The 27,853-nt window shown below is 50.0% G+C and overlaps 1 protein-coding gene across 1 annotated transcript; it reads left to right on the top strand.

Moving 5' to 3' along the window:
- Nucleotides 1-11,965: 11,965 nt before the first annotated feature.
- On the top strand, nt 11,966-24,081 carry HMOX1 (heme oxygenase 1). The gene is made up of 5 exons (XM_030815670.1): nt 11,966-12,228; nt 14,522-14,642; nt 18,356-18,847; nt 21,283-21,382; nt 23,341-24,081. Exons 1-5 carry the CDS (start codon nt 12,206-12,208, stop codon nt 23,469-23,471), a joined length of 867 nt encoding a protein of 288 aa, XP_030671530.1. The 5' UTR covers nt 11,966-12,205; the 3' UTR covers nt 23,472-24,081.
- Nucleotides 24,082-27,853: the final 3,772 nt, after the last annotated feature.

Raw genomic sequence — 27,853 nt, 5'->3', positions numbered from 1 at the left:
GTATTCCTCTTGCTTCCTCCCACCTCCTCCTGTAACTGAAGGATTGTCCTGTCCTCCTTAAGCATTTGTTCTGCATGTTACCCCAGCAGGACCAGGAAGCCCAAATACAAATCTTCCTCTATTCCTCTAATCACTTCCATGCCCTTCTCAAGATGCATCAAGACCCTCAAGGTCATATTCAAAGGGAGGGAAGTTCAGCCCCCTTGAGGCAGCTGGCTGAAAAACAGGTTTCTCATCTACTTAAAGAACATGGGAAATGGGAATCAGAAATGGATAATCATTTTGTTGCTAAAATGCTCCAAGCGAGAGCCATTATAAGGTGATGGCGACAAGGATATAGGCTGGCCCAAGGCCACAGGCACAGGAGACAAAAATGCCCACAGGGCAGAGATGAAGGCTGATCCCAGGCTAACAGATGAACCATTAGAACAGAGATGAAGGCCAGGTTAAACTGGTTTATTCTGGAACCCCAAGGATGAAGAGGGAGCCCCCTGTTCACTTCGGTATCTCCTCTGTTCTCAGTGGGTAATTATGATGAGATGGGGCCAAGGTTAAGGGTACACAATAAGACTGGTTCATTCCGAAACCCTAAGGATGAATGAGGGACGCCCTGTTCGGGAAAGGATAACAGGAAAATAAGAGGATGCCTTCTTTTCTGTTTGTTTCTGCTTTGTTCTCTCTTTGCAGGTGGGTAATCACGTCACCGTATGTCAGGACATACCTCTGCATTCTCAAAAACTGGGAAGTTTGATCACTCAAATCTTGGAACAAAAAGCTACTTCTCCTTTTTAATACTATTTGGCCTAAAAATGAACTGGGAGAAAATTACAAAAGTCAACCTTTCTTTCTCCAAAAGAATCCAGTGCCTCTATGCAGGAAATCCTCAAATTAGCCTTCTCCGGTCTTTTATAACCAACAGCAGAATAAGGAGGACAGGGATAAAGAGACGGAGAAATGCAGGGAACAGAGAGAGGCTCAACTATTGGCTACTTTATAAGCCCTCCAGCCCCATCCAGGTTGCCCTCAGAATACCCTCCTAGGTAACTGCCATCAGCGCCAGAAGCCAGGCCACTGGCAGATAAACTGCCCCCATGGGATAAATGGGGAAAAGCCCCACATGGCTTGTTCCCTTTGCCACAAGCTCAGCCACTGGAAACGGGACTGCCCTGAGGGCCATAGAACCCCCAGGACAGAATCCCAACCCCTGATGGCCATGAGCTGAAGGGGTTCTCTGCCCTGGCTGGCTTCCAAATCAGACATTGTCATTAACAGGACAAAGCCAAGGGTAACTTTGGAGGTGGCAAATAAAATTATAAATTTCCCTCTTGAGTTCAAGAGCTGCCTACTCTGTGCTAATCTCCTTATCTGAGCAACTCTCCTCCAAATCCTGTTGGGTAATGGGGGAAAATGGCACCTTCTTTCTCCAAAAGAAAAAATTCTTTATATTACTTAAGGGGCCAAGGAGTTTGAGACCAGCCTGGGCAATATAGCAAGACCCTGTCTCCATCAGAAACACAAAAAAATTAGCCAGGTGGACATGGTGGCACAGGCCTGTGGTCTTAGCTACTTGGGAGGCTAGGGTGGGAGGATCGCTTGAGCCCGGGTGATGGAGGCTGCAGTGAGCCGAGATCGTGCCACTGCACTCCAGCCTGAGTGACAGAGTGAGACCCCATCTCAAAAAAAAAAAAAAAAAGTCAAGGATGATGATGATAATAGACTCAGGGAATATCATTAAGTGAACGAGAAATTATCTTTATTCCCCACTTTTAACATGGGGAAACTGAGGCCCCAGGAAGACAACCAAGTGTTGGCTGAATTGAGCTGAGGGAGATCTCAAATCACTCAATAGCGACCACCACCTTCCCAGGCAGCTATCGAAGTTCCCATAATGGGCAGGTGGATCACCTGGGGTCTGGAGTTCGAGACCAGCCTGGCCAACATGATGAAACCCCGTCTCTACTAAAAAAATACAAAAATTAGCCGGATGTGGTGTAATCCCAGCTGTAATCCCAGCTACTAGGAAGGCTGAGGCAGGAAAATTGCTTGAACCTGGGAGGCAGAGGTTGCAGTGAGCCGAAATCGCGCCACCACACTCCAGCCTGGGCGACAGAGCAAGGCTCCTCAAAAAAAAAAAAAAAAAAAAAAAGGCCGGGTGCGATGGCTCACACCTGTAATCCCAGCACTTTGGGAGGCTGAGGCGGGTGGATCACGAGATCAGGAGTTCAAGACCTGCCCCTGGCCAAGATGGTGAAACCCCGTCTCTACTAAAAATACAAAAATTAGCCGGGCACAGTGGTGGGCACCTGTAATCCCAGCTACTCGGGAGGCTGAGGCAGAGAATTATTTGAACCCAGGAGGTGGAGGTTGCAGTGAGCCAAGATCGTGCCACTGCACTCCAGCCTGGGTGACAGAGCGAGACTCCGTCTCAAAAAAAAAAAAAAAAAAAAGTTCCCACGGCGCTGCCGAGCCTGTGATTGGCAGAGGCATTGTTTATTCGTTCAAGGTTTTTTGTTAAGGGACCCGGTGAGTATCAACTACTAGGCAGTTCTCACTTCTGCTCACTTCTGGGCTCACTTAAGCCTACCAGCAGCCCTGCACGCTGTTAACCACCCTAGAGAGTCGAAGAGGCAGGGGCCAGGTCCTAAAGAAAGGCACACTGTCCCCAGAGCCTGGGGGGCGATGCCAACCCCCCGGCCCAGGCGTAACCCCCTCCCCCCCCACTCTCCTTCCCCCCCCCCCCCCCGCTCGCCGCGCCCAGCCCATCTGGCGCCGCTCTGCCCCTGCTGAGTAATCCTTTCCGGAGCCACGTGGCTGTGTTTTTCCTGCTGAGTCACGGTCCCAAGGTCTATTTTCGCTAAGTCACCACCCCGAGATCTGTTTTCGCTGAGTCACGGTCCCGGTGTCTGTTTTCGCTGAGTCACGGTCTAGAGATTTGTTTTCGCAGAGTTCCAGCTGCTCCAGGTTTAATCCCCTGGGGCAAAGTCCGGACTGTCCCGGTGGAGTTTGGAGTCGGGACATGCCTCAGCCAGCACGTCCTCGGCCTCGTCTGGGGCCTGAATCCTAGGGAAGCCATAGCAGCTCCTCCACCCTTCCTCTCACTCCTCCTCTAGCCTCTTGCTACTCCCCGCACCACTGTTTTAGGGAACTTCTATCTCCCGACAGCCTGCCACTGGCCAGGCGCTGTGCTGGGGGCTTCACACTTTAAATCGCTGTTGAGCGGGGCGCGGGGGCGCTACAACCTAAAGGTGGGAGCTACTCAAATGGAGGGGCATCTGTAAAATGGCCGGCCTGTCATTTTCAAAAACTTCAAGGCCGGGCGCGGTGGCTCACGCCTGTAATCCCAGCACTTTGGGAGGCCGAGGCGGGCGGATCACGAGGTCAGGAGATCGAGACCATCTTGGCTAACACGGTGAAACCCCGTCTTTACTAAAAATACAAAAAATGAGCCGGGCGCGGTGGTGGGCGCCTGTAATCCCAGCCACTCAGGAGGCTGAGGCAGGAGAATGGCATGAACTCGGGAGGCGGAGCTTGCAGTGAGCCGAGATCGCGCCACTGCAGTCCGGCCTGGGCGAAAGAGCGAGACTCCGTCTCAAAAAAAAAAAAAAAAAAAAAAAAAAAAGAACTTCAAAGGCTGAGGAACCCAAAGAGGCAGGACAAGTAAATGCAATGCATGCTCTTGGGCTGGAACCTGGACTGGTAAAACGGCTAAAGAGGAGGTTATTGGGGCCATAGGGGACATTTGAATATAGGCTTTATATTGAAGGAGTTCAGGATATGCCACCCAAAATGTGCCACTTTGGATTAAGGATCATTATTATTATTATTTTGAGACAGGGTCTCTGTCACCCAAGCTGTAGTGCAGTGGCACAGTCTCGGCTCACTGCAACCTCTGCCTCCTAGGTTCGAGTGATTCTCGTGCCTCAGCCTCCCAAGTAGCTGGGATTACAGGTGTGTGCCACCATGCCCAGTTCATTGATTAAGGATTATTTTGAGCTGGCCAGGCGTCGTAGCACATGCCTGTAATCCCAGCACTTGGGAAGGCCAATGTGGGGGGATTGCTTGAGCTCAGGAGTTCCAGACCAGCTTGGGCAACATGGTGAAACCTTGTCTCTACAAAAAATACAAAATATAAAAAATTTGCCAGGCATGGTGGTGCATGTCTATAGTCCCAGCTACTTGGGAGGCTGAGGCAGGAGGATTGCTTGAGCCCAGGAGGTTGAGCAGCCTGGACAGGAGACTCGTCTAAAAACAGGCGGTCTCAGCTCCAGCCTTGGGAGGAACACAGGAGATGAGACCACTGAACCGTCTCTAAAAAAAAAAAAAAAAAAAAAAAAAAGCCGGGGTGTAGTATACTCGGAGAGGTGAGGCAGGAGAATGGGGAACGGGAGGGAGCTGAGTAGGAGATGCGCCACGCACTCCAGCTGGCACAGAGCAGACTCCTCAAAAAAAAAAAAAAAAAAAAGGATTATTTTGAGGTAAAGGCACTTTAAAAACAAACCAACAAACAAAAAAAATAGGTGTAAGAAAGTTGCTCTGGGTTGGGCACGGTCGCTCATGCCTGTAATCCCAGCACTTTGGGAGGCGAAGGCAGGCAGATCACCTGAGGTCAGGAGTTTGAGACCAGCCTGACCAACTTGGAGAAACCCCATCTCTACTAAAAATACAAAATTAGCCAGACGTGGTGGCACACGCCTGTAATCCCAGCTACTCAGGAGGCTGAGGCAGGAGAATCGCTTGAACCCGGGAGGCAGAGGTTGCAGTGAGCAGAGATCGTGCCACTGTACTCCAGCCTGGGCAACAAGAGTGAAACTCCATCTCAAAAAAAAAAAAAAAAGAAGGTTGGTCAGTTGCTCTGACCTTCTTTTTTTCTTCCTGAAAGCAGGAGGAATTCCTGAAATTCCATATGGAAGACTTTTCTCTCTAAGAGGAGAAAATTAGCATTCTTCTCATCCATGGCAGGAAGTTGAAGCCAACATAAATCTGTAAAAACAAACCTTGTTAAAGCCAGCTCTTCCTAGTCTCTTCTCTACCCAGTTAACCACCCTAACCCACGCCCACGCCACTTTGCCTTGTCACGTTTTCACAGTTTACTACTCTGTGTCCAAATCAGCATGTAAATGTTTGGCTCTGTTTCCTTGAGTCTTCTTTTCCTTAGGACGGCTCACGTGTTATGTAAACGCAGGTTAAAAAATGTGTATGCTTTTCTCCTACTAATCTGTCTCATGTCAGTTTAATTCTCAGGCCCAGCAGAAAACTCTAAAAGGGTACAGGTAAAATTTTGCCTCCTCTACAATATAATGAATTTATATCAAAGCCAGATTTCCTGATTTTTATAACCATATGTCAGGGACTGCACTCCAGATATAATATATGCTAAATAATTTGGGGGTAGATAGGCATGGTGGCTCACACCTATAATCCCAGCACTCTTGAGAGACCAAGGCAGGAGGACTGCCCCTGACGTCAGGAGTTGGAGTCCAGCCTGGGCAAAATAGCAAGACCCCATCTCTACTAAAAATGAAAAACATTATCCAGGTGTGGTAGCATGAGCCTATATAGTCCCAGATATTTGGGAGATGGAGGCAGGAGGAGATATATATATCTGTATATATTTAAAAATATATATGCATATATATCAAGAGAGAATATGATAAAGCAAATGTGACAAAATGCTAACAACTGGTGAATCTGGATGAAGGTGTATAGAAATTCTCTGTACTATGCTTGCAACTTTTCTGGACATTTGAAATTATTTCAGAGAAGTTTACTTTTTGAGGTAAAGGTAAATATAGCCTGAGCGCAGTGGCTCACACCTGTAATCTCAGCACTTTGGGAGGCCAAGGCAGGTGGATCACCTGAGGTCAGGAGTTCGAGACCAGCCTGGCCAATATGGTGAAACCCTGTCTCTACTAAAAATACACAAATTAGCTGGGCATGGTGGTGCACGCCTGTAATCCCAACTACTCAGAGGCTGAGGGAGGGGAATCACTTGAACCCAGGAGACAGAGGTTGCAGTGAACCGAGATCGTGGCACTGCACTCCAGCCTGGGCAACAAGAGCAAAACTCCATCTAAAAAAAAAAAAGGTAAATATGAAGAACCTGAGATTCAAAACTCCTGACTGAAATCAAGGTTTGTTGGATGTTAGTGACCCCCGCCTTACTGCAGAATCATCCAGAAATTTCTAGATAGGAAAAAGGCTCTGGCTGAATCATGAAAGGGGAGGTGGATGCCTCTCTGACCAACATAATGGTTAGCATTTACTGTGTGCCTCCTCTGCCAAGCCTCACTGTAAGCTTCTCACATGCATCAAACTGATTTAGTGCTCACCACATCCCCTTGAGTCAATGCTGTTATTATTCCTCATTTTGTCAGATGAGGAAATAAAAGCTTAGGGGGTCCCAGTATACACAGATGGGAAGTCATGGATCCTGGATTTGACTACAGTCCTTTTGCCTAGAGTTTATTGCTTTAGCTAGTCTATACTATACTAACATTACCTTGATCAGGTTGAACCAGGGCATATCAGATCTGGGAGGTATAGTCAGACTCCATTTTGGCAAGACTGGCCTGGTAGTCTGCACCCTTCAAAGGCTAGAATGCCTTCTTGTCTGGCTGTGGGTCTTTGGTCACTGAGTACGTGCTAATAGAGGCTGCATCATGTTTGGAAAAGATGTTGCCATTCTATGCCCTTTGCTGCCTCAGGCCCAGGGGCTCCTAGGACAGCAATGCTGTGGAATCTGAGTGAGCCAGACACACCTGGCCTCAAATCCCTGATGAGCTGTGTGATACTAGGCAGGGAATTTCACCCTGCTTGCTAAGCCTCGTTGATTAACTATGTAGTGAAAGCCTGGCTTGTGCTAAGGGTATAGGAAGGTGAATCTGACATGGCCCTTGCTGACTTCAAGGAGCTCACAGTTAGGATGGAGGTGGGGGCAACTGGGGCCCCTGGAGGTGTCCATAAGGTGAGGAGAAGAGCTTCAGGAAAGCCTGGGTAGAATCTGTTTTACAGCTTCATGAAGATATAATTGGCATACAATAAACTGCACATATTTAAAGTATACAAGTTGATGAATTTTGACACAACTCATAACCTGTGAAACCATCTCCACAATCAAGATAAAGGGTGTATTCATCACTCTCAAAAGTTTCCTAGTACTCCTTGGTAATCCCCTCACTTCAACTAGGTAACCAGTGATCCAATTAGAATAGCTTGCATAATTTTCTAGAATTTTATATAATTCTATATACATTATGCGTGTGTGTGTGTGTGTGTGTGTGTATTGCTTTGGCGAGCTCTTTTATTAGGAATGTTCATCTTTTGTCTGTTATATGTGTGGCAAACACTTCCTTCCAGTCTGTTTGTGGGGTTTCAACCTTATTTATGGGGTGTCTTGCCATCGGAAGAGTTTGGTGTTTTGCAGTTCAGCCTATGGATTTTTTTTTTTTGAGACGGAGTCTTGCTCTTTCACCCAGGCTGGAATGCAGTGGTGCGATCTCAGCTCACTGCAACCTCCACCTCCCGGGTTCAAGCGATTCTCCTGCCTCAGCCCCCTGAGTAGCTGGGATTATAGGCACCTGCCACCACGCCCGGCTAATTTTTGTATTTTTAGTAGAGATGGGGTTTCACCATGTTGGCCAGGCTGGTCTTGAACTCCTGACCTCAGGTGATCCACCTACCTCAGCTCCCAAAGTGCTGGGATTACAGACGTGAGCCACCACACTTGGCTCAGTCTATGGATTTTTAAAAAATAACGGGCTTGTCTTCCTTGCTGAAGAAGGCTGTTTTCCAGCCTGTCACACAGCAGTTAGGCTGCAGACCCGCACTGGAGCCCCTGCCCTGCAGAATTGAGCACATGTTCTTTCTGGGTCTGTGTGGGGTGTGGGTGTGGTCAGGACATCGTCTGTGACCTTATTTACTGGGGATGTCCCCTGCTTGAGGAGAATATCCAGGCAAGGTCTCCTCATTCTCTTTAGCCACCATCCAGCTTGGCCAAGAGGCCTCCCCATGATTCTTCCCACGCCAGGGCCTCGCCTTTGTTTTTCACTGTTAGGGGCTGGCGAGTCACTGACCCGCCCCCCTCCCTGCTGCCCAAACCACTTCTATTTCCTGAGGGCGCCTTGGGAATACTGAGTCGCCATTTCCTCATCCCCTCGTGCAGCTGCATTTCTGCTGCGTCATGTTTGGGAGGGGGGACTCGCGGAAACAAAGGGAGGGCAGATTTTGCTAGATTTTGCTGAGTCACCAGTGCCTCCTCAGCTTCTCTTTAGGTGGGAGGTGAAAGGGCAGCTTTAATGGTAGGCAGGAGGAAGTGAAACTTCTAGAAAACGGCAGAAGCCTCTTGTTTGTCTTTTCTAAGTCTGTGCCTTTCCCCTGCTGGGTGCCCCAGCTCCCACCCTGTGAAGTCCACCTCAATCTGCCCCTGATTTAATGTTGCAATCCACCAAGGCCTTCTTATGCTTCACATCTCTCTGACTTCTGCATCTGGCTCATCTCTTCTGCCTCCAGCAGGAGAAAGTTCTCTACTTTTTTTGCCTGGATAATTACTGTATTTTTAGTAGAGACGGGGGTTTCACCGTGTTGGTCAGGCTGGTCTTGAACTCCTGACCTCAGCCTCCTAAAGTGCTGGGATTATAGGTGTGAGCCACCGTGCCCGGCCTCATCCTCCATCTTCAAAGCTAGCAGCATGGCATCTCCCAGTCTCTCTCTCTATCCTCTGCTTTCCTTGTCACCTTCTATATGTGCAACCATCCAGCCTCCCTCTTATAAGGCCCAAGAGGATAATCCAAGATAATTCCCCATCTCAACATCTTTGACTCAATCACTTCTGCAAGATCCTTTTGCTATGTAAGGTAGCAAAAAGGTAACCTATTCACAGGTTCTGGTGATTAGAATGTGGACACCTTTAAGGGGCTTTTATTTGGTCCACCAGGAGGAGAGAGAATAGCATTTGGATCATCCTGTTGCTTGACTAAAAACAAGGGGGAGTCAGGAGGCTGAATCAGCATGCGAAAGGGACACAAACTCAGCCCTGGGACAGCCTAGAGGACCAGAACAACTCCGGCCTGGCCTCTTACACCCCAGCAACCTCTGTGTGGGGGGCTGTTCTAACCAAGTCTGGGGCTCCCAGGGAACAGTTAGAAAAGAGAGCAAGCCCGGACCGGGAGCCGGGACCCCTGGGTCACTGGAGGTTCTCTTTCCAATGGGGGGCATAGCCTGGCCAAGTCCCTCCTGCTATTGGGGTCTCTGCTTCCCTGTGTTAAATAAAAAGGGTTCAGATCTCATGAGTTTTACCCTCTAGGGTCGCTGAATGGACAGACTCTGGATCTATACACGCAAACTCATCTCCCCTAAACTCCTGGACCCTCTGTGAGAAGGTTTGGAGTGTGGTGGTCAGAACTGTGGGGACTGGCTTCAAAGTGCCGTAGTTTGAATCTTGGCTCTTCCATCACTAACTGTATGACTTGGGAAAATGACTTATCCTCTTTGTCCCTCAGTGCTTATGTGGGCAAAATAGAGATGAAAACAGCTTGCAAGGCTGTTGTCAGGATGGGCTGCGATCACGCGCATGAAGTCTCTGATCGCGCATGAAGTCTCTGCACATAGTAAATTCTCAATAAAGCCTGGTTAGAATGACAGTTTGGAATTGTGGCTTGGTTCCAGCCCATTCTATCAGCCCGGCAATATTACAGCCTAACGATATTATTATTTTTTCCCAGAAAGAGACCTTGAAGCATTTATTCATTCAGGCATGCATTCAGTATTAACTGTCTGTGATCTGCCAGGCACTATTTCAGGAACTGGAAATTTACAAAGCAAAGTAGGCAAGGTCTCCACCTTTGTGCTTTACATGCCACTGTTGGGGCTCAGAAAGTGATACCAGGACGACTGGTGCTTTGACATGTTGAGAGGCCTTAGGAGCTGCCTCAGAGTCAAGGCCCCTCTAAGCTTGTCTTGTTTCCCCAACAAGTGCAGGGAGAGACTCTCTCTGGAATTTCCTTATCTGACCAAGAACACTTCTTTCCAAAAGAAATGCAATTGTGTTAAGTCTTTTTTTCTTTCGAGACAGAGTCTTGCTCTGTCGCCCCGGCTGGAGTGCAGTGGCACTATCTTGGCTCACTGCAACCTCCTCCTCCTCCCGGGTTCAGGCGATTCTCCTGCCTCAGCCTCCCAAAGTGCTGGGATTACAGGCGTGAGCCACCGCGCCTGGCCAGTGTTAAGCCCTTTTTCTAGGAATCTCATCAAATATGCAGGAAAGATCAACAACTGGAGAGAGAAAGAAACTGGGAGTCATCACCAGACCCAGACGGATTTACTTGTTCTTCTGAGGACAGTGCCAAAAGATTACCTGGGGGACTTTATCTGCCTAGGACAACCTTTGTTCCTGTGCAGCTCCACCTCCACCTTCCCTTAAAGTCTGCCTTTCACCTCCAGGGCCATTCCATCTTGCTAATGATTTACTGTCTTTCAAAAGAATTGTCTGCATTCCCTATCTCCCTTCTCCCCCATAAAAAAGGCTAGGTAGCCTCTGTACTGCACTGGGTTACAGGGTCACCATCCTTCCGTGATTACCCCATTACAATACATTTTTGTATGTCTTTTCTCCTCTTAACCTGACTTTTGTCGGTTGATTTTCAGGGAACCTTCAGGGGAAGAAGGGGAATTTTTTTCAAGGTCCCTTAGCTCACCCTTGGGAGAATGATCCTTTCCAATACAATCTCGGAAGTGCCTCTGGGCCCTAGGTTGAATTCCAGGAAGTTTTTTTTTTTTTTTTTTTGTTTTTTTTTTTCTGAGAGACAGGGTCTTGTTCTGTTCCCCAGGTTAGAATACAGTAGCATGATCACAGCTCACTCCAGCCTCTACATCCCAGGCTTAAGTGAACCTCCAGCCTCAGCCTCCCAAGTAGCTGGGACCACAGGCATGTGCCACCATGCCCAGCTAATTTATTTTATATTTTGTAGAGATGGGGTCTCCCTATGTTGCCCAGGCCAGTCTCGAACTCAAAGCAATCTTCCCACCTCAACTGGGCTCAAAGCACTCTTCCCACCTCAACCTCCCAAAGTGCTGGGACTACAGGTGTGAGCTACCATGCCAGGCCTGAAAGCCATCTTAAAAAAAAAAAATCTTAGAATGAGAATGATAGTATTGGAAAAGGACTGTATGAATCATCTGGTCCATTTGTTTTGTCCTGTGGGTTCACCCAGTGACCCTATTTCCCCTGAGTTCTAAGCAATCCACCTCATGCAGAATCGATTCAATAGGTGATCAGCAAGGTCCAGCTCTGCTCCGGGCCCTGACCAGGCACTAAGTATAAGTCAGACCTGAATGTGTCTGGAAGAGTGTCCCATGCATTCCAGCAGGGAAGCAGTTTGTATGACAGGTGTCCCAGTCCAGGAGGGTACCAGGTGCTGCCAGAGTGTGGAGGAGGCAGGCGGGGACTTAGTCTCCTCCCTGGGTTTGGACACTGGCTTCCTGCTTTATGTATGACACCACTGCACCCCTCTGAGCTTCAGTTTCCCCATCTGTAAAATAGGAGCGATCTACCCTCACAGGTCAGTTGTAAGGATGAACCATGAAAATACTAGAGTCTCTGTTTTTTGACAGGAACTCAAAAAACAGATCCTAAATGTACATTTAAAGGGGGTGTGAGGAGCCAAGCAGTCAGCAGAGGATTCCAGCAGGTGACATTTTAGGGAGCTGGAGACAGCAGAGCCTGGGGTTGCTAAGTTCCTGATGTTGCCCACCAGCCTCTTGCTCTGAGCAGCGCTGCCTCCCAGCTTTCTGGAACCTTCTGGGACGCCTGGGGTGCATCAAGTCCCAAGGGGACAGGGAGCAGAAGGGGGGACTCTGGAAGGAGCAAAATCACACCCAGAGCCTGCAGCTTCTCAGATTTCTTTAAAGGGTGTGTGTGTGTTTGTGTGTGTTTTTTCTCTAAAAGTCCTATGGCCAGACTTTGTTTCCCGAGGGTCATATGACTGCTCCTCTCCACCCCACACTGGCCCCGGGCGGGCTGGGCGCGGGCCTCTGCGGGTGTTGCAACGCCCGGCCAGAAAGTGGGCATCAGCTGTTCCGCCTGGCCCACGTGACCTGCCGAGCATAAATGTGACCGGCCGCGGCTCCGGCACAGTCAACGCCTGCCTCCTCTCGAGCGTCCTCAGCGCAGCTGCCGCCCGCGGAGCCAGCAAACGAGCCCAGCACCGGCCGGATGGAGCGTCCGCAACCCGACAGGCAAGCGCGGGGCGCGGGACGGGCGCCTTTCCCTCCCAACCCTGCTCGCATCCCAGCCCCACCCCGGGACACTGCCACGCAGCGACAGAGCCCAGGAGCCAGACACTTGGCTCTGGAGTCAGGGGGCTCGGGGTTCTGATCCTGCCTGTGCCCGGAGGGTAGTTGGAAGGAGGAACTGTAATTTACATGCCTGGCACCCTGGTATGAGGTTGGTGACCAAGATGGGAGTGTCCCTAGAGTATCCAGCCTTTGAGGTAGCCAATTTTTTTTTAATCCAACTTTCGAGGTGTGTTTGGAGTTGCTCTACTGAATCTAGATCTCCGGGGCTTCCCCATGAGGGAGCCAGTTTTGTTTTAATCCAACTTTTGAGGTGTGCTCAGAGCTGCTCTCTGCTGAATCTAGATCCCTGGGGCTCCGCCAGCCTGGGGGAGCATGCCTGGTTCTCTTGGTGGCATCTGTCCCTCACTAGCTACGGAGGACCTGAGCCAGACATCACCCTGGCTACGGTGTTCCGTGTCTCACAGATTGCCCAGTTCAGGGAGGCGACATGCCCAAGAGTGCTCAGTCAGCAGGTGTCAGAACTGGGCTTTGAACCTTGGTCTGCCCACCTCCAGGTCTCACTCGTTCCCTTCTTTCGATAATTTTTTTTTTTTTTTTTTTAACTCCTGGGCTCAAGCATCCTCCCACGTCAGCCTCCAGAGTAGCTGGGACTTACAGACATGTGCCATTTCTCCCGAGAATTTGACCAGCTGTGTTGTAGAACAGGGGATGATGTTCTGGGAAGCAGGGCAGGAGAAAAGGGAAAAATGCCAGTTCTGTGGGGGAGGCAGGGATACGGACCCATGACAGAAACACTCCCGGAAAGACTTCTTCTTTGACCAAAGCAGAATTTCTCAGGCTTTTTAACCCTGACACCTTCGTGATGAGCATAACATGATAGGGGGTCATGAGATTTGCATCTGAAACTTTAACAAAATAACTGAATTAAATATTGGGTCTAAAAGCCAATCAAAGCAATTACAAACTTGGAGATGCCCGTTCATGGGGCTGCTGCTTCTTCCTGGGTTATGCTGTACCTCCTCCTCCTCCTCCTCTCCACTGCGAACTGCCTGGACTAGGATTTCCCCCTTGGTTTGGGGGACTGTATTATTTAGTGTTTTAATGACTGAAGAGTGTTTACAAGGCCGCCAGAGCCACCACGCCCAGGCTGAATTTGTTTTTTTGTTTGTTTGTTTTTTTGCTTTTTTTTTTTTTTGAGATGGAGTCTTGCTCTGTTGCCCAGGCTGGAGTGCAGTGGTGCAATCTTTACTCACTGCAAACTCTGCCTCCTGGGTTCAAGCCATTCTCCTGCCTCAGCCTCCCAAGTAGTTAGGATTACAGGCGCCCACCACCATGCCCGGCTAACTTTTTTTTTTTTTGTCGTTTTAGTAGAGACAGGGTTTCACCATGTTGGCCAGGCTGGGCTCAAACTCCTGGCCTCAGGTGATCTGCCCGCCTCAGCTTCCCAAAGTGCTAGGATTACAGGCGCGAGCCACCACGCCTGGCTCTTTTTTTTTTTCTTTTTTTCTTTCTTTTTTTTTTGAGGCGGAGTCTCGCTCTGTCACCCAGGTTGGAGTGCAGTGGCGCGATCTCTGCTCACTGCAAGCTCCGCCTCCCGGGTTCACACCATTCTCCTCCCTCAGCCTCCCGAGTAGCTGGGACTACAGGCACCCGCCATCGCGCCCAGCTAATTTTTTGTATTTTTAGTAGAGATGGGGTTTCATCGTGCTAGCCAGGATGGTCTTGATCTCCTGACCTCATGATCCACTCGCCTCGGCCTCCCAAAGTGCTGGGATAACTGGCGTGAGCCACTGCGCCCGGCCTTTTTTTTCTTTTTTTGAGATGGAGTCTCTGTCACCAAGGCTGGAGTGCAGTGGTGTGATCTCAGCTCACTGCAACCTCTGCCTCCGGGGCTCAAGCAATTACAGGCATGATCGCTGGGATTACAGGCACCCGCCACCATGCCCGGCTAATTTTTGTATTTTTAGTAGAGATGGGGTTTCACCATGTTTGCCAGGCTGGTCTCGAACTCCTGACCTCAGGTGATCCACCTGCCTTGGCTTCCCAAAGTGCTGGGATTACAGGCGTGAGCCACCGTGCCCAGCCACAAGGCTGCATGTTAAAGCGACTGAGAACATGGCCTGAATGAGGATGGGAGTCTCTTGAAGGCCTGCCCACAGGTGGGTGGCTCAGCAGTTGGGAAAGACCCCACCCCCAGCCAGCTTTGTGTTCACCTTTCCCATTTCCTTCTCAGCATGCCCCAGGATTTGTCAGAGGCCCTGAAGGAGGCCACCAAGGAGGTGCACACCCAGGCAGAGAATGCTGAGTTCATGAGGAACTTTCAGAAGGGCCAGGTGACCCGAGAGGGCTTCAAGGTATGTGGCTTGGTGGGACTAGCCCTGGTGTAGGGTGTGGCAGGTGTGGGTGGACCCAAGGCTCAGACCAGTGGTTTAAGTGGGGATGCTGAGGGACCAGATGGGCATGTCCAATAGAGTCATCTTAAAAATGATGACACTGAGCTGGGCACGGTGGCTCATGCTTGTAATCCCAGCACTTTGGGAGACCGAGGCAGGTGGATCACGAGGTCAGGAGATTGACAAAAAATTAGCCGGGCGTGGTGGCGGGCACCTGTAGTCCCAGCTACTTGGGAGGCTGAGGCAGGAGAATCACTTGAACCTGGGAGGAGGAGGTTGCAGTGAGCCGAGATCACGCCACTGTACTCCAGCCTGGGCCACAGAGTAAGACTCCATCTCAAAAAAAAAAAAAAAAAAAAAGATGACACTGAGGCTCAGAGAGGGAAGGTGAGTTACCCAAGGTCACACAGCAAGTTCAGCCTGCTCTGTAATGTTGTGGAGGGGCTGGGGCAGCAGTGCTGTTGACTGAGCACTGGTTCCATGTTGGGCATTTTGTACACTTGGTTTCTAATCTGTGCTTCAACCCTGATGAGAAAGATGACGACTGGAAGGCTCAGAGAGGTTAAGTGACTAACAGAAGGTCACATGGCCAGTAAGTGGAAAAGGCTGAAATCAACCAAGACCAATGTTGTTTCAGAGCTTGTACTCCTGACCTAATTCTAATTTGCCTCTGAAGATAAGGAATAATATAGGTTGGAGTCTTAACAGAACCCTTTTCTAACAGTGAGACTGAAGGTGCCTCATCTAATCTCCCTAAGCCACGTTTTCCCCATCTGTAAAAGAGGATTTCAACAGCAGGGCTTTCTTAAGCACCCACTATATGCCAGGTACTGATTTTGCTGTTTCTCAGCACTGTTGTGAAATTCATGCAAATAGAATGAAAGCACTTGACGAAGAACCGGGAAGATACTGGGTGTTAAAACATCAGCATGGGGAAAGGCTTGTTCAGGTTGAACAGAGAGTATGGGGGTGGGGAGTAGGGAGCTATATCCCACCACCTTCATCCCAGTCTCTTTTGCGATCTGTACCCTCTGCCACCCCCTACTTCCAACATGAGACATGCTTTATTTTATTTATTTTATTTTATTTGAGACAGAGTCTCACTCTGTTGCCCAGGCTGGAGTGCAATGGCAAGATCTCGGTGCCCTGAAACCTCCGCCTCCTGGGTTCAAGTGATTGTCCTGCCTCAGCCTCCCAAGTAGCTGGGACTGCAGGTGCCCACCACCACGCCTGGCTAATTTTTGTATTTTTTAAGTAGAGACAGGGTTTTACCATGTTGGCCAGGCTGGTCTCGAACTCCTGACCTCAGATGATCCACCCGCCTTGGCCTCCCAAAGTGCTGGGATTACAGGTGTGAGCCACCACCTGGCTGAGACATGCTTTAATGAGGAGAGATTTAACCTGTGGTTCCAGGCTGGGTGGGGTCCTTGGGCCTGTAATGGGTCTTCTTCATCCTCCTCCCTGCTCCCTTAAAAAGATGAGGTACACCCAGTTGCTGCAGTGTGACTGGAGACAGTGGGTGCAGGGAGGTGAATGCTGGAATATCCCATCCCCAGCCAGCTTAGACTTTGGATTTTGCCTCTTAAGTCACAGGGTTCCAAGGAGGCACCAAGATCCGTGAGAGAATCCAGTGCTCACTTACATTAAGCTGGTGGATGTGGCACTTATCACAGCCTTTCTCATGTGAGCGCTAAGTGCCCCGCTGCCCTCTGTGCTGGCCCAGATCCTCTCACTTAATCCTCACACCAGCCCCATCTAGTATGTGGCAGGTGAGGGAACTGACTAGCACAGTTGGCTAGCACAGTCACACAGACCTCAGACCATCTGCTCTAAGATAGGATAGGAAGCTGGGACCAGAGAAAGCAAGTGGCTCACCCATGGTCACACAGCTAAGGACTGGCAGAGTTGGGTAAGAACCAGGTCGGTCACACTCAAAAACCCAGGCTCTTTTGTACCAGGCTACCTGGCTTTCTGTCCCCTCAAGGAATAGAGCTGCTTTCAATGTTTATGGCTCAGAAATAACTTGGAAACTCCAACCTAAATATCTTAACTTTGTCCTCCTTCAAATTCAAACGGGCGTATTAATGTGTAACGGGAGTTAGTGCCCCAAGCCAAGGTACACTCAAGACCTGTTGCCTCAGCCCAGCATCCAGAGGTGGTGGGGTTCAGAATAGTCCTCCAGGAAGGAGAATTGTGCCCTGTAGTTGGTCATGCAGAGGTCAAAAGCCAGAAGCACATGGCCAATCTCCTTTAACCACTTTCATTTCAGCTATTCCCCTCTCCTGAGCCATGGTGGGTCCCCAGCAATGCCCGGTCTTCAATCCAGTTTCATTTCTTACTAGCTGTGCAACCTCCATGTCTCATACACTCTCTAATCCTTAGTTTCCTTTTCTATAAAATGGGAATAGCAATTCCTTTGTTGGATTTTTTTTGTTTGTTTGTTTTCTGAGACAGGGTCTTGCTCACTCTGTTCCCCAAGCTGGAGTACAGTGATATGATCACAGTTCACTGCAACCTTGAAATCCTGGGCTCAAGTGATACCCCTGCCTCGGCCTCTGGAGTAGCTGGGACTATAGGCATGCACCGCCATACCCACATCTGCCGGCTTTTTTTTTTTTTTTTTTTTTTTTTGAGTCGGATTCTTGCTCTGTTGCCCAGGCTGGAGTGCAATGGCACGATCTCGGCTCACTGCAACCACTGCCTCCTGGGTTCAAACAATTCTCCTGACTCAGCCTCCTGAGTAGCTGGGATTACAGGTGCCTGCCACCATGCCTGGCCAATTTTTGTGTTTTTAGTAGAGATGGGGTTTCACCATATTGCCCAGGCTGGTCTCTTGGCCAGGCTGGTCTCAAACTCCTGATCTCGTGATCCGCCCACCTCAGCCTCCCAAAGTGCTGGGATTACAGGTGTGAGCCACCGCGTCCAGCCGGCTAGTTTATTTATTTTTATTTATTTATTTTTTTGAGATGGAATCTCGCTCTGTTGCCCAGGCTGGAGTGCAGTGGTTCGATCTCGGCTCACTGCAAGCTCCGCCTCCCAGGTTCACGCCATTCTCCTGCCTCAGCCTCCCGAGTAGCTGGGACTACAGGCGGCCTCCACCACGCCCAGCTAATTTTTTTGTATTTTTAGTAGAGATGGGGTTTCACCTTGTTAGCCAGGATGGTCTTGATCTCCTGACCTTGTGATCCACCTGCCTTGGCTTCCCAAAGTGCTGGGATTACAGGTGTGAGCCACTGCGCCTGGACCCAGCCAGCTAGTTTTTTAAAAGAATTTTTTGTAGAGGTAGGTTTTGGGCTATGTTGCCCAGGCTGGTCTCAGACTCCTGGCTTTAAGCAATCCTACCGCCTTAGCCTCCCAAAGTGCAGGGATTACAGGGGTTTGAGCCACCACACTGGGCTGGTTTGTTGGATCTTTATATGAGGATTCAGTTAGGCTGCTTGTTTTGCCCAGTGGGGTAAAAGAGTTTTAGGCTGAGAAAGTACATGATCGTCTTTTTCTCTTGTAAAAATCCCTCTGGCTGCTGTGTGAAGAGGATTGTAGCGAGGGATGGCAGAAGGAGTCAGAGCCCAGCTGAGAAGTGATGGGGGCCTTTCCAAAGGCAGTAGTGGAGGGGACGGACAGAGGTGGGGGTCTTTTATGTGGCTGGCGGCCTGACCTGCTCACTCTGCTTTCAGCTGGTGATGGCCTCCCTGTACCACATCTATGTGGCCCTGGAGGAGGAGATTGAGTGCAACAAGGAGAGCCCAGTCTTCGCCCCTGTCTACTTCCCAGAAGAGCTGCACCGCAAGGACGCCCTGGAGCAGGACCTGGCCTTCTGGTACGGGCCCCGCTGGCAGGAGGTCATCCCCTACACACCGGCCATGCAGCGCTATGTGAAGCGGCTCCACAAGGTGGGGCGCACAGAGCCCGAGCTGCTGGTGGCCCATGCCTACACCCGCTACCTGGGTGACCTGTCTGGGGGCCAGGTGCTCAAGAAGATTGCTCAGAAAGCCCTGGACCTGCCCAGCTCTGGCGAGGGCCTGGCGTTCTTCACCTTCCCCAACATTGCCAGTGCCACCAAGTTCAAGCAGCTCTACCGCTCCCGCATGAACTCCCTGGAGATGACTCCCGCGGTCAGGCAGAGGGTGCTAGAAGAGGCCAAGACCGCGTTCCTGCTCAACATCCAGGTGAGGGTCGGGCAGCCTGGGGCAGCCTCTGCCGCCCCCTGCTGTTCCTCCAAGGGACCCTTCTCATTGTAGGGGAGGGTGCTATGGGTCATGGTTAACACAGGGAACCAGGGTTCCAGCACTGCCACTTACTAGCTGGGTGATCTTGGGCAAATGCCTTCATCTCTGTGTACCTCAGTTTCCCTATCTGTAAAATAGGGATAATAATGGTACCTACATCTTAGACTTATAAGGCTTGAGTGAGTTTACAGCAGTAAAGTCCCCACAGCAGTGTCTGGCACAGAGGAAGCCCTCAAACATTCACTATTGTCATAATGGGACATGAGAATCAGTTGTAACTCTCTGTGACAACAGTGTGTGGCAACGTATAAGTTGTGTGTGCACTAGTGTATAGCCAGGTTGGCACTCCCAGGGTTACAAGTAGCCTCTGCCTTCCAGGGGTTCTCAGCCTAGCCAGAGAGGCTTACCTCTTTCTACAAGTGTCTCAAATCCAGGGGGAAGGTGGTGGGGTTTGAGCAAAGCCTGGAAGGATGAATTCTTGGGCAGAGGTGGAGAGGTGAGGGGCTCCTTCTACCCAGATGTCACAGAGCCTTCTCTCTCTGCCACCCCCTGGAGGTGCCATGGGGCCTGGGGCTCAGGCTCATGCCCTCCTGGCTCCCTACTCCCAGCCGTGGATTGCAGAAGATTCTGGGCCTGGCCCCTGTTACAGAACAAGGCCTTTCCCTTCCACCCTCCCCCTTCAGAAAATCCAATCAGTCTTGGAGGAAGAAAATCTGTGTCTTTCAGAGAAGTGTAGGCAAAAGAAAAGGGCCAGGTGCAGTGGCTCACGCCTGTAATCCCAGCCCTTTGGGAAGCCAAGGTGGGCGGATTGCTTGAGCTCAGGAGTTTCAGACCAGCCTGAGCAACATGGCGAGACCCTGTCTCTATCAAAAAAAAAAAAAAAAAAAAAAAAATTTAAAGGAAAAAAATGTTTTTAAAAGAAAAGGGATTTGGAGTCAGAACTGGCTCTCAGGCTCGCGCCTGTAATACCAACACTTTGGAAGGCCAAAGCAGGAAAATGGCTTGAGCCCAGGAGTTTGAGACCAACCCTGGTAACACAGTGAGACCCCATCTCTACAAAAACATGAAAAAATTAGCCAGACATAGTAGCGTGCACCTGTAGTTCCAGCTACTTGGGAGGCTGAGGTGGGAGGATTGCCTGAGCCCAGGAGGTCAAGGCTGTGATTATGCTACTGCACTCCAGCCTGGGCAACGGCAACAGAGCAAGACTGTCTCAAAAAACAAAAAAAACCAAAAACAAAAACCAAAAAAACGGCTCTTGGCCGGCTGGGTGTGGTGGCTCATGTCTGTAATCCCAGCATTTTGGGAGGCCAAGGCAGGTGGATCACGAAGTCAGGAGATCGAGACCATCCTGACTAACACGGTGAAACCGCATCTCTACTAAAAAAAAAAAAAAAAAATACAAAAAAGATTAGCTGGGCATGGTGGTGGGCACCTGTAGTCCCAGCTACTCAGGAGGCTGAGGCAGGAGAATGGCGTGAACCCGGGAGGCGGAGCTTGCAGTGAGCCAAGATCTTGCCACTGCACTCCAGCCTGGGCAACAGAGCGAGACTTCGTATTTAAAAAAAAAAAAAAAAAAAAAACAGCTCTTGGTGCCTGATCAGTCCTTGGGCAAAGCACTTAACCTGTAGGAGCTACAGTTTCCTGATCTGCAAGGCTAACAAATACCATTCAGCACACCTCACCAAGGCTGAATTTCACAAATCTAAACTCAAGGGAAGAAAGCAGCCGCAGAAGAGTGCATGTACTAGGATACCACTTAATATTATCTCAAAACAAGCAATGCAGCCTTTTGCATGAGACACAGGCTAAGGACATGGGCGGCCACAGTGAACTCCAAATCCGGGATCATTGTTGTGGGTTGGGAGGGCAAGAGCAGGCAGGGGAGCCAATTGGGCTTGGAACATCCTATCTCTTAAGGTGGATGAAAGGGACATGAATTTTATTTATTTATTTATTTATTTATTTAAGACAGAGTCTCGCCCTGTCACCCAGGCTGGAGTGCAATGGGGCGATCTCAGCTCACTGCAACCTCAGCTTCCCAGGTTTAAGCAATTCTCCTGCCTCAGCCTTCCAAGTAGCTGGGATTACAGACATGTACCACCACCACACCCGGCTAATTTTTTGTATCTTTAGTAGAGATGGGGTTTTACTATGTTGGCTAGGCCGGTCTCAAACTTCTGACCTCGTGATGTGCCCACCTTGGCCTCCCAAAGTGCTGGGATTACAGGGGCGCACCACCATGCCCGGCCAATATTTTTCTTACCATCTTGTTATTTCCAAAGTATTTCCTAACACAACTTAAGGTCCTACCTTCAGCTGGGACCTGGTAGCATCTCTCACTGAGACAGGCATGTGTGTCTTTTGTCTTTTAGCTCTTTGAGGAGTTGCAGGAGCTGCTGACCCATGACACCAAGGACCAGAGCCCCTCACGAGCACCAGGTCTTCGCCAGCGGGCCAGCAACAAAGTGCAAGGTGAGAGCATCCAGGAAGGGGCACTTCCTCTGGGCTACACATGGAGGGACCTGGCTGTCTGACTCTAGTATCTCTACTCCTCTGTTTTCTGAATGTTTGGTGGTGGTGGGTGTTGTTTCCTGCTGCCCCACCCCACTGCCCCTGTAAGGACAGGTTCTCAGGCCAGTCTTGAACACCTGCCTTCAAGCAATCCTCTTGCCTCTGCCTCCCCAAGTGCTGCAGTTACAGGCGAGAGCCACCATGGGTGCACTCCAGCCTGGGTGAGACTCCATCTCAAACAACAACAACAACAACAAATAAATTAGCTGGGCGTGGTGGCGGGCGCCTGTAGTCCCAGCTACTCGGGAGGCTGAGGCAGGAGAATGGTGTGAACCCAGGAGGCGGAGCTTGCAGTGAGCCCAGATGGCGCCACTACTGCACTCCAACCTGGGCGACACAGCGAGACTCCATCTCAAAAAAAAAAAAAAAGAATTTCTCAGTTTTGGCCAGGCACGGTGGCTCATGCCTGTAATCCCAGCACTTTGGGAGGCTGAGGCAGGGGCATCACTTGAGGTAAGGAGTTTGAGACCAGCCTGGCCAATGTGGGAGACCCCGTCTCTACTAAAATATAAAAATTAGCTGGGCATGATGGTGCACGCCTGTAATCCCAGCTACTCGGGAGGCTGAGGCAGGAGAATCTGTTGAGTCTGGGAGGTGGAGGTTGCAGTGAGCCGAGATTGCACCACTGTACTCCAGGCTGAGTGACAGAGCGAGACTCCATCTCAAAAAAAAAAAAAAGAATTTATCAGTTTTAATTTCTAATTTTGTAAATAGTGATAGCTATACTCACACAAACAAAAGCTCTTTTGGATGCTTGGTTGCATTTGAGTATAAAGGAGTTTTGGAACCACAACATTTGAGAACTGCACCCTAATGTATCAGAAGGAGCAGGAGCCTTTAATATGAACAACACACATGTAAATGTCACAGCGTACCTGCTTGCTTGTACTTCCTGTGACCGCAGCCCTGGGCCACCAGACCTACGGCCCTGTTTTCTCTGGGGAAGCCCTTCTTATAGCCCAGGGTGGGGCTAGGATTGAAATCCAGCTGGTCTGGCTCCAGAGACCTGCTCTGGACTCTGTCCTGCTTCTAAAGACCTAGGGAGCACCCACTCTGTGCCTGAGGAGGAGGCGGGTGGCACATCTACCCAGGCTGCACAGCTGGCTCTGGCCTATCACATTTTAAATCTTTTTTTTTTTGAGATGGAGTCTCACTCTGTTGCCCAGGCTGGAGTGCAGGGGCACGATCTTGGCTCACTGCAACCTCTGCCTCCCGGGTTCAAGCAGTTCTCTGCCTCAGCCTCCCAAGTAGCTGGGATTACAGGAACCCCTAACCATACCCAGCTAATTTTTTGTATTTTTAGTAGAGACGGGGTTTCACCATATTGGCCAGGCTGGTCTTGAACTCCTGACCTCGTGATCCACCTGCCTTGGCCTCCCAAAGTGCTGGGATTATAGGCGTGAGCCACTGCGCCCGGCCCTATCATGTTTTAATAACCAGGGATGGGACTGAACTTCGGAGCTCCTGCTTTCTAGCCCCTGCCCCATCATCACCATGCTTAGCAAATGTGTGAGTCTGAGAGAAAGATTTACAGCTCGTACCTAATTGCTGGCAAAGTTTAAGGAGAGGACAGGGCACAGGCAGAAGTCTGAAAACCATGCCTAGGCCCAAGAATGTTTTCACAACATGGCCTGGCTGCACAGGGAAGAACAGACAGCTTGGAGAAGTAGTGAGCTGCCTGTCTTTGAAGATATTCAAGCAGTGGCTAGAGGGACACCTGTTTGTGGTCTTGCAGAATCCTGGCACTGGGCAGGGACTGTACTGCAGACCCTGAGGCCACTCTGCTTTGCTTTTCTATGACATCAGACACCCTGATGCACGCCCACCTGTTATTGACCTTGCCCTGTTTTCTCTTTCAGACTCTGCCCCCGTGGAGACTCCCAGAGGGAAGCCCCTGCTCAACACCCGCTCGCAGGCTCCGCTTCTCCGATGGGTCCTTACGCTCAGCTTTCTGGTGGCGACAGTTGCTGTAGGGCTTTATGCCATGTGAATGCAGACATGCTGGCTCCCAGGGCCATGAACTTTGTCCAGTGGAAGGCCTTCTTTCTAGAGAGGGAAATTTCTTGGCTGGCTTCCTTATCGTGGGCACTGGAGGCTTTCAGGGCCTCCAGCCCTCTCACTGTGTCCCTCTCTCTGGAAAGGAGGAAGGAGCCTATGGCATCTTCCCCAACGAAAAGCACATCCAGCCAATGGCCTAAACTTCAGAGTGGGCCAAGGGATCAGCCCTGCCCTTCAACATCCTCAGTTCCTGCAGCAGAGCCCGGAAGACACCCTAATGTGGCAGCTGTCTCAAACCTCCAAAAGCCCTGAGTTTGAAGTATCCCTGTTGACACAGCCATGACCACTTTCCCCGTGGGCCATGGCAATTTTTACATAAACCTGAAAAGATGTTGTGTCTTGTGTTTTTGTCTTATTTTTGTTGGAGCCACTCTGTTCCTGGCTCAGCCTCAAATGCAGTATTTTTGTTGTGTTCTATTGTTTTTATAGCAGGGTTGGGGTGGTTTTTGAGCCATGCGTGGGTGGGGAGGGAGGTGTTTAACGGCGCCGTGGCCTTGGTCTAACTTTTGTGTGAAATAATAAACAACATTGTCTGATAGTAACTTGAACTAGTTTTCATGGGCTTTGTTATTCTTGGGGAACTGACCTTTTCCTCCCTGGTTTCTTGCGTGCTCGGTAGGAGAAGTGGTGATAGGGGGTTGGCAGGAGCTGGTCTGTTTGAGAATACAGAAGGTGAGCTTTTCTTTTTATCTTTTCTTTTTTTTTGAGACAGAGTCTCGCTCTGTCACCCAGGCTGGAGTGCAGTGTCGTGATCTTGGCTCACTGCAAGCTCACTGAGGCAGGTTCAATCAGCCTCCTGAGTAGCTGGGATTACAGAAGTTCATCACCATGCCCGGCTAATTTTTGTATTTTTAGTAGAGACGGGTTTTCCCCATGTTGGGCAGGCTGATCTCGAACTCCTGACCTCAGATGGTCTACCTGCCTCAGCCTCCCAGGGTGCTGGGATTATAGGCGTGAGCCACTGTGCCCGGCCCAGGAGGTGAGTTTTAAGCAGCTGGTGGGCGAATATTTGTGTTGAAGCCTGCTTCATACAAGATTTGCCTTTATGGAGGATGGGTTTGCCCTGTTTGGCGGAAATGAGCAGATTCTGTGGCAAAATTTGTATTTTTTGTCCGGTGACTATTAGGGACTGGAGTGAAACTCTTAGGTTCAAATTCCTGCTACACCACTTTGAGGTTAGTCACTTAACCTCTCTGAGGCTCCATTTTATCACTGGTGACATGAATATAGTGTTACCTAACTCACCTATGTGTCCTGAGAAGCAAACGAGAGGCATTCAAATAGCAGCTGGACCTGGGCACGGTGGCTCACGACTATAATCCCAACACTTTTGGGAGGCTGAGACAGGTGGATTCCTTGAGGCCAGGAGTTCGAGACCAGCCTGGCCAACATAGTGAAAACCCGTCTCTACTAAAACCACAAAATTAGCTGAGAGTGGTGGCACATGCCTGTAATCCCAGCTACTAGGGAGGCTGAAGCAGGAGAATCACTTGAATCCGGAAGGCTGAGGTTGCAGTGAGCTGAGAGCGCACCACTGCACTCCATCCTTGGCAATAGAGCAAGACTCCGTCTCAAAAAAACAAAACAAAAACCAAATAGCAGCTGGGACTCTCCTGCCCTGGGCCCAGTTTCCTCATCTGTGAAAGGGGCACAGATATTCACTGTACTGACAAAGAAAGGAGGGAAGAGGGGAGGGGACAGAGAAACGATCTTGAATTCTACTAATAGTAGAATGGCTGAATAATTTTTTCCTCTCAATTGTCGAACAAAGCCAGACACTAGTTAAAATGGTAAGGACAGTCGGGCACGGTGGCTCACGCCTGTAATCCCAGCACTTTGGGAGGCCGAGGCGGGTGGATCACGAGGTCAGGAGTTCGAGACCAGCCTGACCGACGTGGTGAAACCCTATCTCTATTAAAAATACAAAAATTAACCGGGTGTGGTGGTGCGTGCCTGTAATCCCAACTACTCAGGAGGCTGAGGTAGGAGAACTGCTTGAACCCGGGAGGCGGAGGTTGCAGTGAGCTGAAATTACACCACTGCACTCCAGCCTGGGCTATAGAGTGTGACTCCATCTCAGGAAAAAAAAAAAAGTGGTAAGGACAGATTTCAATCAGTAATGACTATTGCAATAGAGAAAAGAGTCCAGCATGAACTGAACTCAGCTTTAATTTGTACAGAGGTATTTTAAAGGGAGGTTGACCAGCCTGGGCAATATGGTAAAACTCCATCTCTACAAATGAATAAATAAATTCGTCAGGCGTGGTGGTGAGGTGGAGGTGGGAGGATTACATGAGCCTGGGAGGTCAAGGCTGCAGTGAGCTGTGATCACACCACTGCACTCCAGCATCGGCAACAGAGACCCTGTCTCAAAAAAAAAAAAAAAAAAGATTGAGGGAGGAAGGGGTGGGCAAGTGATTAGTAGAGCCAGGGAAGTGAAAAATTACAAAAGGTTAAGTCAGTGTAAATGCAGTGAGGCTAGCTGTGTCTGCCAGTTGGCAATGATCGGAGTTAGAATTTTTGCCTCCCACAGAGACTGAGAGACAGAGGTCACATCCTCAGTTGTTGCCTGGAATAAACGGTAAACATTAATCAGCAGCCTCGAGTTTTCTCAGGCAGGCACCTTAGCGGGGGCTGGGTAGAGTCATTTCAGAGATGTCAGCAGCTGTTAGAAACTGTTAGTGTTTGTTTAAGTCTTTTTTTCTTTTTTTGAGACTGTTTCACTCTTGTCACCCAGACTGGAGTGCAGTGGCACGACCTCGGCTCACTGCAACCTCTGCCTCCCAGGTTCAAGCGATTCTCCTGCCTCAGCCTCCCTAGTAGCTGGGATTACAGCCGCCTGCCACCACGCCTGGCTAAGTTTTGTATTTTTAGTAGACACGGGGTTTCACCATGTTGGCCAGGCTTGTCTCGAACTCCCGCCTCAGCCTCCCAAAATGCTGGGATTACAGGTGTGAGCCCACCGTGCCTGGCCTGTCTTTTTTTTCTTTTTAGAGATGAGTCTCGCTCTGTCGCTCAGGCTGAAGTGCAGTGGTGCAACCAAAACTCACTGGAGTCTCAAACTCCTGGGCTCAAGCCATCCTCCCACCTTGGCCTCTTGAGTAGCTAGGACAACAGGTGTGCTCCACCATGCCCAGCTAATTAAAAAAAAATCTCAGGCTGGGCACAGTGGCTCATGCCTGTAATCCCAGCACCTTGGGAGGCCCAGGCAGGTGGATCACCTGAGGTCAGCAGTTCAAGGCTGGCCAACATGGTGAAACCTCGTTTCTACTAAATATACAAAAAATTAGCCAGGCGTGGTGGCATACACCTGTAATCCCAGCTACTTGGGAAGCTGAGGCAGGAGAACTGTTTGAACCCAGGAGGCGGAGGTTGCAGGGAGCCGAGATCGTGCCATCGCACTCCAGCCTGGGCAACAGAGTGAGACTCTGTCTCAAAACAAAACAAAACAAAACAAACAACAAAAAGGCTGAGCACGGTGGCGGACACCTGTAATCCCAGTACTTTAGTAGGCGGAGGCAGGCGGATCACGAGGTCAGGAGTTCGAGACCAGCCTGACCAAGATGGTGGAACCCTGTCTCTACTAAAAATACAAAAATTAGCTGGGCATGGTGGCGCCCGCCTGTAGTCCCAGCTGCTCCGGAGGCTGAGGCAGAATTGCTTGAACCCGGGAGGTGGAGGTTGCAGTGAGCTGAGATCATACCACTGCACTGCAGCCTGGGTGACAGAGTGAGACTCTGTCTCAAAAAAAAAAAAAAAAAAAAAAAAATTATAAAAAAATTTCTAGAGAAGCGAGATCTTGCTATGTTGCCCAGGCTGGCCTCAAGGGATCCTCTCATCTTGGCCTCCTGAAGTGCTAGGATTACAGGCATGAGCCACAGTGCCTATAGATCAAGGTTGAGGCTTAGAAGTGAAGGCAGCCCAGAGGAACCTGGCTAAAGTTTGGTCAAGGAGAGTCTTTGTCACCATACTACAGAAAATTAAGCAGCTGTTAAACAGAATGAGGCTGGGCCGGGCACCGTGGCTCACACCTGTAATTCCAGCACTTTGGGAGGCCGAGGCGAGCGGATCACTTGAGGCCAGGAGTTCGAGACCAGTGTGGGCAACATGGTGAAACCCTGTCTCTATCAAAATTACAAAAATTAGCTGAGCATGGTGGCGCCTGCCTGTAGTCCCAGCTACTTGGGAGGCTGAGGCAGGAGAATCATTTGAACCCGTGAGGCAGAAGTTGCAGTGAGCCAAGATTGCGCCACTGCACTCCATCCTGGGCGACAAATAAAAGCAGTGTGTTAGGGTGCGAGAACCCGGGTCGGG

Source organism: Nomascus leucogenys, chromosome 7b, assembly GCF_006542625.1.
Source record: "Nomascus leucogenys isolate Asia chromosome 7b, Asia_NLE_v1, whole genome shotgun sequence".
Taxonomy (NCBI): Eukaryota; Metazoa; Chordata; class Mammalia; order Primates; family Hylobatidae; genus Nomascus; species Nomascus leucogenys.
The sequence above is the reverse complement of the archived record's forward strand: the minus strand, read 5'-3'. Positions and strand labels throughout refer to the sequence as shown.